Here is a 14,895-nt window from a genome sequence, read left to right as displayed (position 1 = left end):
AGAGAGAGAGAGAGAGAGAGAGAGAGAGAGAGAGAGAGAGAGAGAGACAGACAGACAGACAGACAGACAGACAGACAGACAGACAGAAGAAAATCAGAGACCCAGAGATAAAGACAGAAAGTGGTAAACCAAGATTGAGAATCATGTGAACTGTTAAAGGGGACCAGTCCCTTTCCAATCTTTACAAATCGCAAGCACTCCAAACAAGTGACATCAAATTTTGGCGCCATCCTTTATTCCTGGGAATGCCATTGGGATTAAGATACTACTGGGTTGAGATTGATCTGGTGGGAAAATCTAAGCCAATAAGGTCTGCTTGTCTGATCTTTTCACTGAAACAGATGTGGATGACTGTCACTGTTGGAACTTGCAAATTTCAGCCAATTTTAACAGCTTTCTTGTTCTTGACAGGTATGCTGAGGTAGCCAGTGTCTACTCAACTGAGCACGTTAAGTGCTAGTTGATTCTACTTTCTCTTGGCTACATAGCAATCTTTTAAAAATAATGAAAGGTCCATTTAATCATGGACTAGAAAAACATTTCTGCTGTCCAGATTTTGACCTGTGTTTTATAGAGTAGTATCTGCAGTCAGATGAGAAAGCATCATTGTTCATAGGCTCTTAAAATTTCAGAATTTGACCACAATTATTGTCAGAAATCATTCCAAAGATCTTTGTCATCTATAATGGTGTTATAAAGAGACTTCTTCAATTCAGAAGAGTCCACAGTAGCCTTTTTTGATGTTCAGTTCTATTGGTTATCTAGTCTCTTAATATGTCTATGAATACAAACATGATTTTTTTTCCGGTGATATTTATATACAATTATATAGTAGCCATATTTAGGAGTTTGCAGCACTCTACATGACAACAATATTGGAAGCACCAAAGGGATTTAGATTCATAAAGAGACCTAGTCCAGTTCTCTTAAAATAATATTTTGATGAAATAAAGGTGAGGAATGTACAATTGGGAGGAAGTGTATGGAATGAAATACATGACATTGCTTCTCAGAAGCTTGGTTTGGGGATTCCATTTTCATTCTTTCTTTTGCCTTCCCTCTTATTTCCTCATTTCACCTAAAAGTCAGCCTTGGTGAAACTGAAATTAAGGGAGGGGCAAGCATTCACACCATTCTTGTACTCAACCTTCTGAACACTGAATCTATTAATTCTGTATGGATGCCTCCGCTTCCCCTCCATAGTCACCTGGATTTTCACTTTTTCTCCCCAATCTCCCTTTTCTCCAATGCTCAGATGTCTTCTCCATAAGTAGGATCCAGTGATCATAGATATAGATCTGAAGATACCACAGAGGTCATCTCATCCATCTTGTATACTTTGCAGATAAAAACAAATGAGTTGCTATTAATAAAATGTATCATATCAGCTGCTATGTGGCAAAGCCAGGATTTGAACCCAGCTCATTCGATTATAAATCGAGTAATTTTCCAGCTATGCTGTAGGACCTAAAATGACTTCCTTTACTGCATGCTCTACTTTTTTCTTCCCATTACTATTCTATTGATCTGAGTATGACCAAAATTTTTGTTTGTTTTATTTTGAGAGATTTGTGAACACACTGTCACACATGAATGTATATATAGACATGTATGTGTACATATATTACTACTTTTTTCAAAAAAGCAATTATTTCATAAATTACCATACTCCCTTTATCAATACATCATAGTGCTCACAACTTAGGTGTTCTTTGTAAGCTCCTATGACCAAAACACTAAGTCCCTGAGTAACTAGCTTCTTAGTCCTGAGTCTTCCCAAGTATAGTTGTTATTCAATGCATTGAAATACAATTAAATATAATGCAATATAAGGCAATACAATTCAATTCAATCATTTGTTATTGCAGTACAGTGAGTAAAGTGCTCAACCTGAAGTCAGGAATAACTGAGTTCAAATCCAGCCTCAGACACTTTCTAACTGTGGGATTCAGGCCAAGTCATTGGATTTCTATTTGCCTTAACTTCCTCTTATGCAAAATGGGGGTAATAATAGGACCTACCTCCTTGGATTGTTGTGAGGATCACATACATCTCATCGTGTTGTAAGATATTTGAAAAGCTTTTTGGTAACCTTAAAGTGGTATATAAATACTATCATCATCATTTGTCTACAATGTACTATGCATTTTTCTGGTTGCTGAGAATACATAGGAGGAAAAATTCCCAGTCTTCAAAGAGTCTACATTCTATTGATTTTTATATGAAACACATAAAGGCCATTGTTGGGGCTTGTCCTTGAAAGCCCTCCATCTTAGGAGTACTGATTCAGGCTTTCATTCTTCTTGCTGAGTCTTCTAGAACTGGTGTGTATTTCCATGTCTATAGGAGACAGCCAAAGGGAGTAACCTGGAGAATGCATTGAACTTGGAGTAAGTCACAAGATCTGAGTTGGAACACCAGCTCTGCCACTTCCTACTTGTATGACCTTAGGCAGGTGGCTTTATTTCTCTGGGTTTCTGTATCCTCATCAGTTAAAGGATGAAATAGATGCCTTCTAAGGTCCCTTACAAGTAAAATTTATGATTCTATCAGGGAACAGAATAGGATTTAGTGAAAGTATACATACATATACATACCTAGAAGTATAAGATACATGTATGTGTAATATAATACATATACATATATGTATAGACATATACACAATTATTATGTAAAATTGTCAACAGCACTTTGGGGAATTTGCATATGCAGTGCCCCATATAATATACAACTAAATATAGTTGATTATGTAACAATGCATTGATATCATTATGAAAAATGCTTTGAATTATCTGGATCCTTTCTTTAAGGGAGCCAGGAACAATTCATTCATTAATATTTCATGTCTGTTTTAGTAGCAGTCTACATTTATATATCACTTTCCAGTTTCAAAAGTGTTTTCTCTTCTCATCTCGTTCTTTTAAAGTTGGTAATACAACTATTATCGCTGTTTTATAAGCTCAGAGAGCTGTTACTAGTCACTGACAGTGCTAGAGCAAGGATTGGATTTGAAGTCTTCTCATTCCTAATCGTGTGTTATTGCCACCATATCATATCTCCATTCACACCTATTCTATTATTTCAGTAGTGTCTATATAAAGCAAAAGGAAAGAAAAATAATGTGCAGTTTAAATATTTAGCTGAAAAAGACCTGGGAGATTAGTGTTTCCAGGAGATGGGTCTTCTTGCCTTCTCTTCAGATACCCTTTCATTTAAAGAGTAGATGTTCAACTAATGTTTATTTTAATTCAATATAATTCCATAAGCATTCATTAAGTGCTTATCATTTCAAGGCATTTACTAGGCTGAGAAAACAGTATTTTAAAAAAGAGTCCTTATTCTCAACAAGCTTATATTCTATTCTATAAGAGAGGTACAAAAATATCACCTTCTTGTTGTGGGGATAGAGGATGAGGGAAGGGCTGGAATTTGAGTCAGGAATATGTTTGAATGCCCCATCAGACCCTGAATAATTGGGAGACTTGGAAACTCATTTGTCGTTTCTGAGCCTCTATTCACCCCCTTCCATTAGGGATTGTCTACACTATGGCTTCTCAGATACCCATTGGAGACTTCACTTTGGTCACCCAGCTAATAAACATCTGAGGCAAGAATCCAGCACAGATAAGCTATTTGCCATAATGAGTAGACTTCCAGTTTTGGAGTTAGGAAGACCTTAGTTCAAATTCAGCCTCAGAATATTACTATCAACATAACGCTGAGCAGGTCAGTCAGCTTGTGTTGTCCCTGTTTCCTTATATGTAAAATGGACATAATAATAGCACTTATCTCTTAGGTATGTGAGAAAAAATGAGAGAATAATGATAAAGCATTTAGGATAGGTCCTGGCATATAGTAGACATTATACAAAAGTCATTATTATGTCCTCAGGAGCCTCATCTTTACCTAAGACATTATTTGGATTATATTATGTGTAGAGAGAATACAAGACTTTATAAACAGCATTATTAATCATTCAAAAGAATTTGGCTTAGTCATCCACAGAGGAATTAATTACCAAGTGTATGAAGAACAACTATCTTCTAGACTGTGATGTGCAGTTGGGTGGTAAGGTTTTGGCTCAAGTCTATCAGTTGTACTATCATGAATAGATACTGAAGAGGTTCAGTGATCTAGACCTAGAACTGAAGAGGAGATGAGAGTAGGCTAGATTGCTGTTGGGAAACTCTGTATTGCTTTTCATGATGCTAAATTTCTCCCTAAAAGAGATCGATGGCTTAGATAACAGTATTTTTGTGTGATGCTTTATCATACTCATTCATGGAATATCACATTCTATGAAAAAGTAAAATTACAGGTCACCTAAATAATAATGGAGAAGAGTGAACAGTGGAAGGCATGAGTATCCTGAAGCCTATTACCAATGGAATAATTACACAGCAGAAGTGGTATAAAGGGCATCCTCAGTGTCATCAGATTCGTATGAGGTGGACTTCTTCTGGTACAGTGGAAAGAATACTGGCTCCAAAGTAAGAGGAACTGAATTCTCCTCTTTCCTGTGTGTTTTTACCACTCATATGGCCATGAGCATTTTTAAACTTCCCTGGAAGTCAAATTCCTTATCTATAAAATGATAAGGTTTGATGAGATGGCTTCTGTGGTACCTTTTAGATCTAGAACTATGTTTCTATAATAATATATGAAGAAAAAGAGATAACCAATGGACAACTCAAGTTTTCCATTGGTATAAGCACAAATTATATAGAAAAGATCTAAACTCACTGGGTTCCTCTCCATTGTTCTTTATGGCAAAATATTTATAAGGATCACACAGGATGAGAAAACATCATTTGATCCATTGAAGAAAATTTCCATCTTTGTGATCACGTGTCCATCAAATTGTTTTAAATGGGGAAAACAATAACCATAGTTTCTATCTTATTATTTCATAGCAAAGGTCAGTGCCATTCAGCTGTGTTATTAAAAAAATATCAGCTATTCTTAATTTATTCCAATCCCTTGTTCCTGTTACCCTGTGGATTTTGGCAGTGGGACAAACCTTGATGGGGAGATCAGAATGTGAGGGGAGACCAGGCCATCAAACTCCACCCATCTTTTATGGCTGCTCCTGGGGCATTGTGTTAGCAGCATCCTCTTGCAGCTGAGTTCCCTCTATTCACTGGGGCTATGTGGTCTTATAGTTACTCACCCCCTGATGAACTTGGAAGTGCTCCATCTCTATGAAACCATAATCCTGTTCTTTGTTTTTTCATAACCTCCACAGCCCTTCCCTCCTCGTTGTTCCCTTGTACAGGACCAAGAATATCTTGTTTCAGTGAAGTTTTTGCATCAAGAAGTCCACTATCAATGGGGCCAGTCAATAAAATCTGAAGCCCTTTCTCCAGAATGGTCACTCTAAGCCCCATCAAATAAGAGGAAGCCCTCTATAGAACAAAGAGTGCTGGATTCAAAGTCAAAGGACCTATGATTCCTGCATCTGTCACTACCTGTATAACACAGGGCAAATAACTTACTCTCTTTGGGCCTCAGTTTATTCATCTGTAAAATGAAAAGCTCTTGCAACACTGGCTTCTGAGATCCATTCTAGTTCTAAACTTATGATTCCTATGATCATCAATATACTTTTCTGTACTTTTGTAACTCCAATTCTTCCCCAAGTATTTATAAATAAGAAGAACTGCACTTACATGATACTTTAGGGTTTACAAAGGTCTTTGTATACATTTTCCTGTTGGATCCTGACAACAACCAGGTAAGGGAAGTGTTATGGCATTATCATTCTCACTTTACAGGAGATGAAGTTATGTGTCCATTGTTAGGCAGAGAGTATAGAAGTAGAATTCAAAGACATGTCTCTTCTCATTCCAAGTCCAGTGTTCTTTCCATTAAATTTTATTTTTTTTCCTCTAAAACAAGTTTCCTCATCACCAGTTTCCCCCCCTTTCTCAGTTTGAAACAGTGGCCAACAGACCTCAACCAATGTCAGTCCTAATGAGTTCCACTTATAACAGCTGTTACATAGATGAGAGCTTAGTTAATTACCATTTTCAACTACATTGTATTGTTTCCACGTTGGTGAACAGCAGCTTAATTACAGAACTTTGTCTCTCTGAAGGCAATGCTTGTGAGAGGTCTGGGGTGGAGGAACAAACTCACAGTGGTGCATCTGTCATCATCTTTAATAAGAGACAATAACCACAGCATCAGATTCCAGCCAGATTCATGGCAAATGAGTCAGCAGATTTTGTGTTGCATAAAGTGATATTTGACTAGGACAGTTACCTGTGGTAAATTAACAAAGGAAAGAACAGTTCTCCAAGTCTCTTTCCACATCTGCCTACATATCATTATCTGGCTGAACATTGGAACCTTGTATAATGAGGATGTAAACTGAAGTTATTCATATTTTTTAAAATGATTAGATTTTGCATAACATAATGGAATGCACCATTTCTTCCAAAATATAGGTACTTATGCAAACAGCTTCTACTTCTTCCCATAAGAAGTGGTGACATGGATTCCTTTGTCTATCTCAGGGGACAGAGTGAAATTATATATGCCTTCACATATATGGGACTTGAAATCCTCCATGATGAAAGATATGGGCATATTGGGTTTTGGGGGTGGGGAATGGGAGGTGGGGATCCAGATGGAACTTTTATTCATTTTAGGCACACCAGCACTCCCTTTTCTCTCCCTATCTTTACCATTTTTCAGGGTTGGGCAGATCATTACAGACATTTCTAGAATCCTATCTGCGCTGGGCATTCACTGTTCCAAGCTGAGGCAGGCACGTGGGCTCATCTCCAGGATGTCCAAATGGGCTTTGATGTCAAATTACCTTACACCTTATTTGAGAACAGATAATGAAACCCTGCTCTGTTTCCTTTTTTTTTTCTAGTTCTTTCTTGTAGCACTTGTTTTCTTATCTTAACAACATCCATAAGAATCAGATTTAATGAGATTCCAGGGTGACAAAGAATGACCTCTTTGGAGTCTATTTGCTACATTAAGCTCTCCCTGTACAGATTTAGAAATGTATTGGGTAATCCAGATCTCAAACAGCACCCCACCTTGGACAAATGGTAGAAACCCTAAAGTGGGGGAGGATTCCAATGACTTTATGCCATGTCAATTTCATCGTAGCTCAAACAGCTAGTTGAAACCCCAGGAAACTGTTAATTTCAGACCTCTCCTTTAAAAATGTGAGCAACATCAAAAACAAAACAAAACAAAACTCTAACTTGTATTTGAAGGAGGATGTTAAGAAACAGATGCTCAAATCATCCTCTAGGGAATTTTATCAGTGGAGATCACCAAGCAAATATAAAATTATGACCCTTAGCCCCCATTTTATATCAGTAAGGTTTGATTCAATTTAATAAGTGCCTACTATTGTCTATTAAACTAGGTGCTAGAGGTTGTACAAATGTATCCAAAAGATAATACGAATTTGTACTTAAATGCAAATACAAGAAAAATTGAACAAATGCCCCCTACTATATTCATGTTTATAGTTTAGAAGAGTTATTTTCAATTAGTTTAAACTCCTCAGACATTGACACTGAGTGAGAATTTCAGCAGTTTTCCTGATATTCTCAGGATGTTAGACCTGGAGGTCAAAGAGACCTTCAAGATTTTGTCAAATGCCCCCCTTTTGGAGATGAGGATAATAAGTGCTAGATCCACAAAATGACTTACCTAAGGACAGATAGGAAGTAAGAGAGTTAGTAATTCAATGTAGGTCCTTTTGACACCAAATCCTATGTCTTTTCACCTAGAGTCAGTGTAAAAGTAAGGAATCCGAATTGGAAGGGTCCACAGAGACCATATAGCTCTATATCTATAATCTTCTCATCCTATTTCAAACTACACCTGAAGAACAATCAAGGGATTCTTGGAATCCCTTGGAAGCCACGTGAACATACAGTCTTTGCTTATAGAGCTCTAATCAAGGGAAGTCAATTATCTAGAGTAATATTTAATTCCACCTTGACCTTGCTCTAACTGATCTGTGATGTCATGAATGCACATTCCCCCAGTCATATAAATCCCTTTGGTTTTCCCTCCAAGTCTCACTTCCCTGCCTCCAACCTAATCCAACAAATATGTAGTAAATACTTAATCCAATTTATCCACTTCAATTAATTCCAAAAATTCAAAGACAGAATTAAAAACATTTTTATTTTGTTGGTACTCACATTCTCCTAAAGTATCTCTTTCACTGTCCCTCCATTAACAGGAATCCACTTTTTATCTGATCCCTAGCACAGTCTGGTAAATAAAATGCCCTTAATAAATGGCATTCATTAATTCAAGAGAAAACTTAGAGTGACCATGAAATATTTCACAGATTCCTTACCAGACCAGCAGACTGTCCCCCCCCCCCACCATCGCCCAAAAAAAGACCATCTGTGAGTCTCTGATTCCCTGATTCTAGTCCATCTGTGGTCATCTGCCTTCTCATAATTGGTGATAAGCTTCTAAACACACTGTTCCTGTCCCAGGTTAAGACAGTAATGGTTCTTAGAATACTTATTCTTAGCTCCTGGTCTTGGCAGTCCAGTGACCATATTCCTCTTTTAGCTATTTTCTCTTCCTTTGAGTTTTCCTTCCTTACAGTGTTTGGCTTTGAGACCCAGTCTTGACCATCCATCCTATAGAGTGCACATGCTTAACTGAATTGCTTCTCAGAGGCATCATTTTTTTCTGTCAGACATCTCTGAGAGAGGTGGCAGATATTATATACTATGCCCCATATCTGATGTCCACCATAAGACAAAGGAAGGTGGTGGGAAGGGTATATGGGGCTAATTATCTGGATTGAGAAATCTGTAGATAATGCTCTTGTAGGACTTATATTGAGAAAATAAGTAATGATATAGAAAGAAAGATTGAACTTTCACACAAGTCCTCCTGACAACTTCCCTGAGTTCAAGTGTAGGGTACACACACATGTCACACAGATATTTCCTAATGATAGAAACACCCCAGCTAGCATTCAACAACAATATGAATAATTTGAAGTACATAGCATGGATTGGGACTTCATCTTTGACAGTGTTTTGTTCAACATTTTAATCAACAAATTATATAAAGATAAATGATAGACAGCATGCTTATCAATATGTGGATGCAAGAAGCTGAACAGAGTAACTATTTTGGCTTGCAGAAACATGATTCAAAAACTTTGTGACAGGCTAGAATGATGGGCCAACTTTAATAATATGAAATGCAATAAGGATGAATTAAAAACACTGCTCTGAGATTTAAAAAAAAATACAAAGAAACACAGCTGCAAAAAAGTAGAAAGCAGAGGAGACCATGGCAAGGGAACAGTTCATAGAAAAATACCTGGGAGAGTCCATAGATTTGAAGCAATATCATGTGGGAGAAAAAACAAAAAAACTGATCGGACCTTGGATTAGATTAAGAGAGATGCAAATCTAGAATGCCCACTTCATTCCACCTTGGCTAAACCATAACTATTGTAGAGTGTTTAATTCTTGGCGGGATAATTAAAGAGGGGCTTTAACGAACTGGAGCATATTCATAGCAAAATGCCCAAAATGTTGCAAGGACTCACAGCTGATCTATCTAAGAATCAAAAGAAGGGCCATCCATGTTCAGCCCAGAGAATATCAGATTTGCTGTATGTGAGGGGAGGGAGGAGACAGAGGAAATGAGACCCTTTAACTGTCTAAAAATATTTAAAAGTTCATCATGTAGAAAAGTGATTTGATATTCAAAGTAATTCCAGAGGGTAGAACTTAGATTAGTAGGTACAAATTGGACAGAGATAGAAGACCTTTCTAATAATTAGAACTATCTACAAATGAAATGGCATGAGCTAATTAGAAAGACAATATGGAATAATGAATAGAGGGCAAGCCTTGGATATGGAATTCATGAGTTCAAGTTCTGTCTCTGACACATACTGCTTATGTCATTCTGGGCAAGTTACTCAAATATTCAGTGTGCCCAGGACATTCTCCAAGCTAATGAGTTGCTGATCTACATCAGTGGATGTTTCAGAGATAAAATAACCAGTCTAGTGCATCCCTCCCCATCCTCCCATACATAAGCAAACATACTATGTGCTATTCTCCATCACTGGAAGAATTCAAGCAGAGACTTGCTGACCACATGTTAAAGATCATAATAGAGAGCTTTCCCATGTAACATAAGATCTGAGACAAGCTGACCTTCAAAGTTTCTTTCAAATGCAAGATTATATGACCTCTGTGAATATTGCCCATGGACCTAATTCCCTTAAATGCTATGAAAGATACTAAAGTATAAGATACTATCCTTGAGGGACTAGTTAGTCTTCTGTGTTTAGCCTTCATGGTGATAATCAATCCAATATTTTAAAAATGGAATATATGATGAGCTTTTAAAAATTTAAGAAAAAAATATTTTACTTAGTTATTACCATTCTAGTTGGTCATGGTAGAGGGGAACAGTGGGCATACCATTCCAAAACCCTCATGGTTTAATGATATGTCCTTGAGACTCATGCTACCTGTAGGAACTCTGGGATTGGGAGGTCCATTCAACTCGGTTAGTCCATTTGCATAGCATTCATTTTCCTAGAATTTTAGAACTATAGAGTGTTACTGCTGAACATAGCCAAGAAGAGCAAATAATTTAATTGCCCCATAAAATAGATGAGTAACTCGAGGCCCATGGAATGGAGGTACCTTGCTTCAAATCACACAGATGCATGATATTTCTTTCCTCCTGCTGAGAGCTTAAGGTCCTTTATCCTATCATTGGCTAGTTTACCAAGAGGAAAGTGAGTTGGATGGGAAGAGGAAGAACATCTAGTAAAACTCCAGTCATTTTGAAGCTCTAGACTGTAAATCTATACTTGGAAAGGAGTTTTTGAAGTCATATAGTCATCAATATCCTTATTTGCATATGAGCAACTGAAACTAAGAGAAGATAAGTGACTAGCCTAAGGTCACTTAGAGTAGGATTCTGATCCCCACTGCTCTGACCCCAAATCAATTTCACTGTTCTCTCAGATAGATAGATAGATAAGCAATAGATATAGATATTGATATCTAAATCTATCTACACACATATATGTATAATATATACACATATATTATATATACACATATACACACATATATCACATACATATATCACATATGCCATTCAAAAGATAGGTAGATACATACATACATACATACCCACATATATAGATGGTAGATAGACAGACAGATAGATAGATAGATAGGTAGATAGATAGATAGATAGAGATATGAAATCCTAACCTCTCTGCTTATAAACAGCTTTGAGGGACTGGGGCAGTAATTTGAACCTAATGACTAAGACAACTTTTAGATTTTCTGAATTTCAACAATTTCTATTCTTCCATTCCACATGTAAGTGAAACTTGACTTTAATGATAACAGTATGGGTATGGGTTGGTTGTAGGCATTGGCAGAGGGGAGGGGTGGAGAATGTGAAAGGAGCTACTATGGTGATCGTTTATATAAAAGGATAAGGATAGGGATAGGGCCTAGACCTTTGATTGCATTGGTATGAGGAATCACCTTCTAAAGGATTGAGTGGAACATTAAGAGGTTACATGATAGGATCAGGATCAAATAGTCAATGTGGTTTAGAGCAGGGGTTCTTAAACTTTTGTGTGTCATGGACCCCTTTGCTTGTCTAGTGAAGTACATGGGCCTTGTCTCTGTATAATGTTTTGAACTGCATAAACTAAAATTCATAGTATTATAAAATAAATCAATTACTCTGAAATCCAGTTACGAAAATAAAACAAGTTCCTGAGTCCTTGGTTGAGTCTCTGGTTTAAAGTGTGGATAGGAACAAAAGTTGTCCTGTCTCCAAGGTTATCTCTTGCCACTCTGCCATAGTTACAGTACCATCACTCTCTCACCTCACCTGACTTTCTAGTTCCTTGCTTTCATGGGTGCTTTAGGAAACTCAGGACAATAGTTCATCCATGTCATCAATGTTCTGAGTAAGCTAAGAGAAACTGATTGGGACTGATTGCCATGTGCTTTCTCACCAGGACAAAGAAGTGAATTTGGAGCAAGTACACAGACGTATAAACAGCTTAATTGATGAGGATATAGCTCACAAGCAGATTTCTCCCGCATCCATCGAGATCTCAGCCCTGGAGATTGGCGGCATGCCGCCCAGCCAGACCCTGGAACCGGTTCGCGAGTACCAGAACACTCAGCTGTCCGTCACCACGTTCTTGCCTGAACAGAGCAGTCACGCAGCCAGCCGGACACTCTCAGCAGCAGCCAGCAGTAATCTGCCACTGCCTCTGAGTAGCTCAGCAACCATGCCCTCAATACAGTGCAAACACAGATCTCCCAACGGGGGACTGTTTCGTCAGAGCCCCGTGAAGACCCCCATCCCCATGTCATTCCAGTCTGTGCCTGGGGGCGTCATTCCAGAGGCTATGGAAACTTCCCATGGAACATCCATATGATTGACACCCACCTACCCTTCTGTCCACCCACCCAACCAGCAGAGCTTTTTAATACAACTAAAAACAAAACAAACAGAAAAAAAAAAAACACAAAAGACTCTTACATTTTTCTTGTACATACCTGTAAATAATGAGAGAATGAAGTGGGGTAAAAGTGTATTTTGAATATTCCCAATTTTCGAAGTCAGTAAAAAAAGAAAAAAAAAGAAAAAACACAAAAAACAAGAAGTGTATGAATGAATTTGTAAATTTTGTTCTATATGAATAAAAAGGCAAACCACTTGTGATCATTCTGAAGTGCCAAAGAAGCCCTGTTCCTGGGCCTGAGGGCAAGAAGCAATTGTCGGGGACCCCATTCCCTTTTGGAGGGCAGCATGGGTTCCCATGTCCTTTGTGAGAGCCCACAGGTATTTGCTGCTGATTGTAAAGTGCCCCTTTGGCATTTGCATCCCCTCTCCTCTGAATCTTTCCTCTCTCCTGGCCTGTACTGTTAGTCGGACCTTCTAAGTTTGGGGAAAAACCTGCAAAATTGACATTGTCCATCTCTTTTAATTAAAAACAAAACAAGGGGGGAAAACAAGATAACTGTGGGGTGGAGGGAGTAAATAGGCTATTGGTGACAAAGCTCCTGAATTATCTTTACTTTTCCTGTTAGGAAATATCCAGCTGGTCACCCTGTGGTTCCCCATATTTCATGGTATGTGACTAACTTGGATTTCTTCTTTGCATATGCTCCCCTCACCCTTCCTTTGAGTCAAAACAAAACAGGATGTGATGGATTGTGGGAAAGTGATGCAGTATTCACTGTGATGGAGAAGGGTAGCTGTGGTGGGTATCGTATTTGGTTGAGATCAGACAAGGGTACACAGGTGGTGTGAGTAGAGATATAGACAAAGGTAGAGCTGTTGACACAGATTATAGCTAAAAGTGAAAAGAAAGATGAGGACCCAGAGAAGAGGATCCTTTGGGCCCTGTGTGTGAATTGGGTGAAATCTTAGCCTGCCATGGAAGTTACTGGTGCATGGTAGCTCCAATCCCATAAGACAAATGCTTGTGCAATTCCAAGATTTAGAGAATGTACCATTTTGTTCCTGTGACTGGTAAGTTACCAAATGGTAAGGACTGAATTTTTATCGAACTGGTGCTGCTTCCTACCTTCTTCCCTTTGATATCTTCTAGACTAGACTCACTAATGCATCTCAGTATGAAGGCAAGTCAGCAGGAAAATACCATCTGTTACAGAAAGTGCAGCCCAATTGCTGGGGGAAACAATAGCAACAAAAAGATAGCCATTGGGGTTCTTGAACCAGGACAGGAGACAAACATCATTAGGAGCTGAATTATTCAAGTAATCTTAGAATGTATCACTTCGGCTCCTCTCCTTTTGCAAATGACTGCATTTCTTTTTTTTTAACCTGACAGTTTAGAAAATGCCATGAATCTCCATCCTGTGCAAAGTCATGCATTTAGTAACAGAAACAAGATGAACAAAGCATAACTGACTCCCTTCAGTTCTCCCCTCCAAAAATATATATATAATCAGGCCAGCTTTGACCTAGAGGGTTGGGCAAGGAGAAGAGAGGAGAGAGTATAGGGTTGTATTCCTGGAGAAAGAAAAAGTCACATTGATTACCTTGTCTATGGCCTTGAATATTTATTCAGAAGATATATCTATGGGGGTGTTAAGGAGCCCAGAATTAATTTCTTTACTAAATTCCCCAGTGACATGAATGAGTGGCAAAGAATGAAAGGCTACATCCAACAGTCGCTTAAAAACATCCTGAAGGAAAGTATGTTTATAATTTTATTATTTACCTCTGAATGTTGAAAACTGGGGATGGGATGGAAACCAAGGTGATGAATTTCTATTTCTCTAATCAAGACAAATGTAATCTGAAATTGCTGCTGCTCACCCTTCACTCATAGGGGGGATATAGCTGCTTTCGACCCTTAAGAGAAAAATTGCATTTGGGATGCAATTAAAAACAGAAGAGTAGAATATGTTAGGTGCTTTCCTTCAGCACTTTGAGGGCCTAGCTCCAGGAAATTCACACACACACACACACACACACACACACACACACGGACACATATATGAATTGATCTGTTCTCTCACTGCCTTATCTCCCACCTGAAATGTTTCCTTTGCAAAATGGTCTGTTCATCATGGTGTGTTGCACCATGCTTATCTGCTTGGTTTAGATTAGAGTAGATAACTGAGAGGATGAGAGTCACATAGACATGGAAAAGAGTAAGGGGGAGAGAAGGCCAAGAATGGAGAAGGGAGAGAGAGAGACAGAGACAGAGAGAGAGAGACGGAGACAGAGACAGATAGAGACGGAGACAGAGAGAGAGACCGAGAAAGAGGGAGAGACAAAGACAGACAGAGAGACAGAGACAGAGAGAGAGAGAGAGACAGAGAGAGAGAGAGA

General features: G+C 38.3%; 1 protein-coding gene across 1 annotated transcript in view; it reads left to right on the top strand.

Moving 5' to 3' along the window:
* GRID1 (glutamate ionotropic receptor delta type subunit 1) overlaps positions 1 to 12,797 on the top strand; it is a 1,154,654-nt gene extending 1,141,857 nt beyond the window's left edge. The window contains exon 16 of the mRNA XM_069071354.1: positions 12,035 to 12,797. Coding sequence (XP_068927455.1) covers positions 12,035 to 12,463 — 429 coding nt within the window. The 3' untranslated portion in view covers positions 12,464 to 12,797. The remainder of the gene's footprint in view (positions 1 to 12,034) is intronic.
* The last annotated feature ends 2,098 nt before the right edge of the window (positions 12,798 to 14,895 follow it).

This window comes from Petaurus breviceps, unplaced genomic scaffold, assembly GCF_028583685.1.
Source record: "Petaurus breviceps papuanus isolate PSGF00001 unplaced genomic scaffold, PetGlider_PUasm1.0 90825, whole genome shotgun sequence".
In the NCBI taxonomy this organism is placed as follows: domain Eukaryota; kingdom Metazoa; phylum Chordata; class Mammalia; order Diprotodontia; family Petauridae; genus Petaurus; species Petaurus breviceps.
Note: the sequence above shows the minus strand (reverse complement) of the source record. Positions and strands in the feature narration are given on the sequence as shown.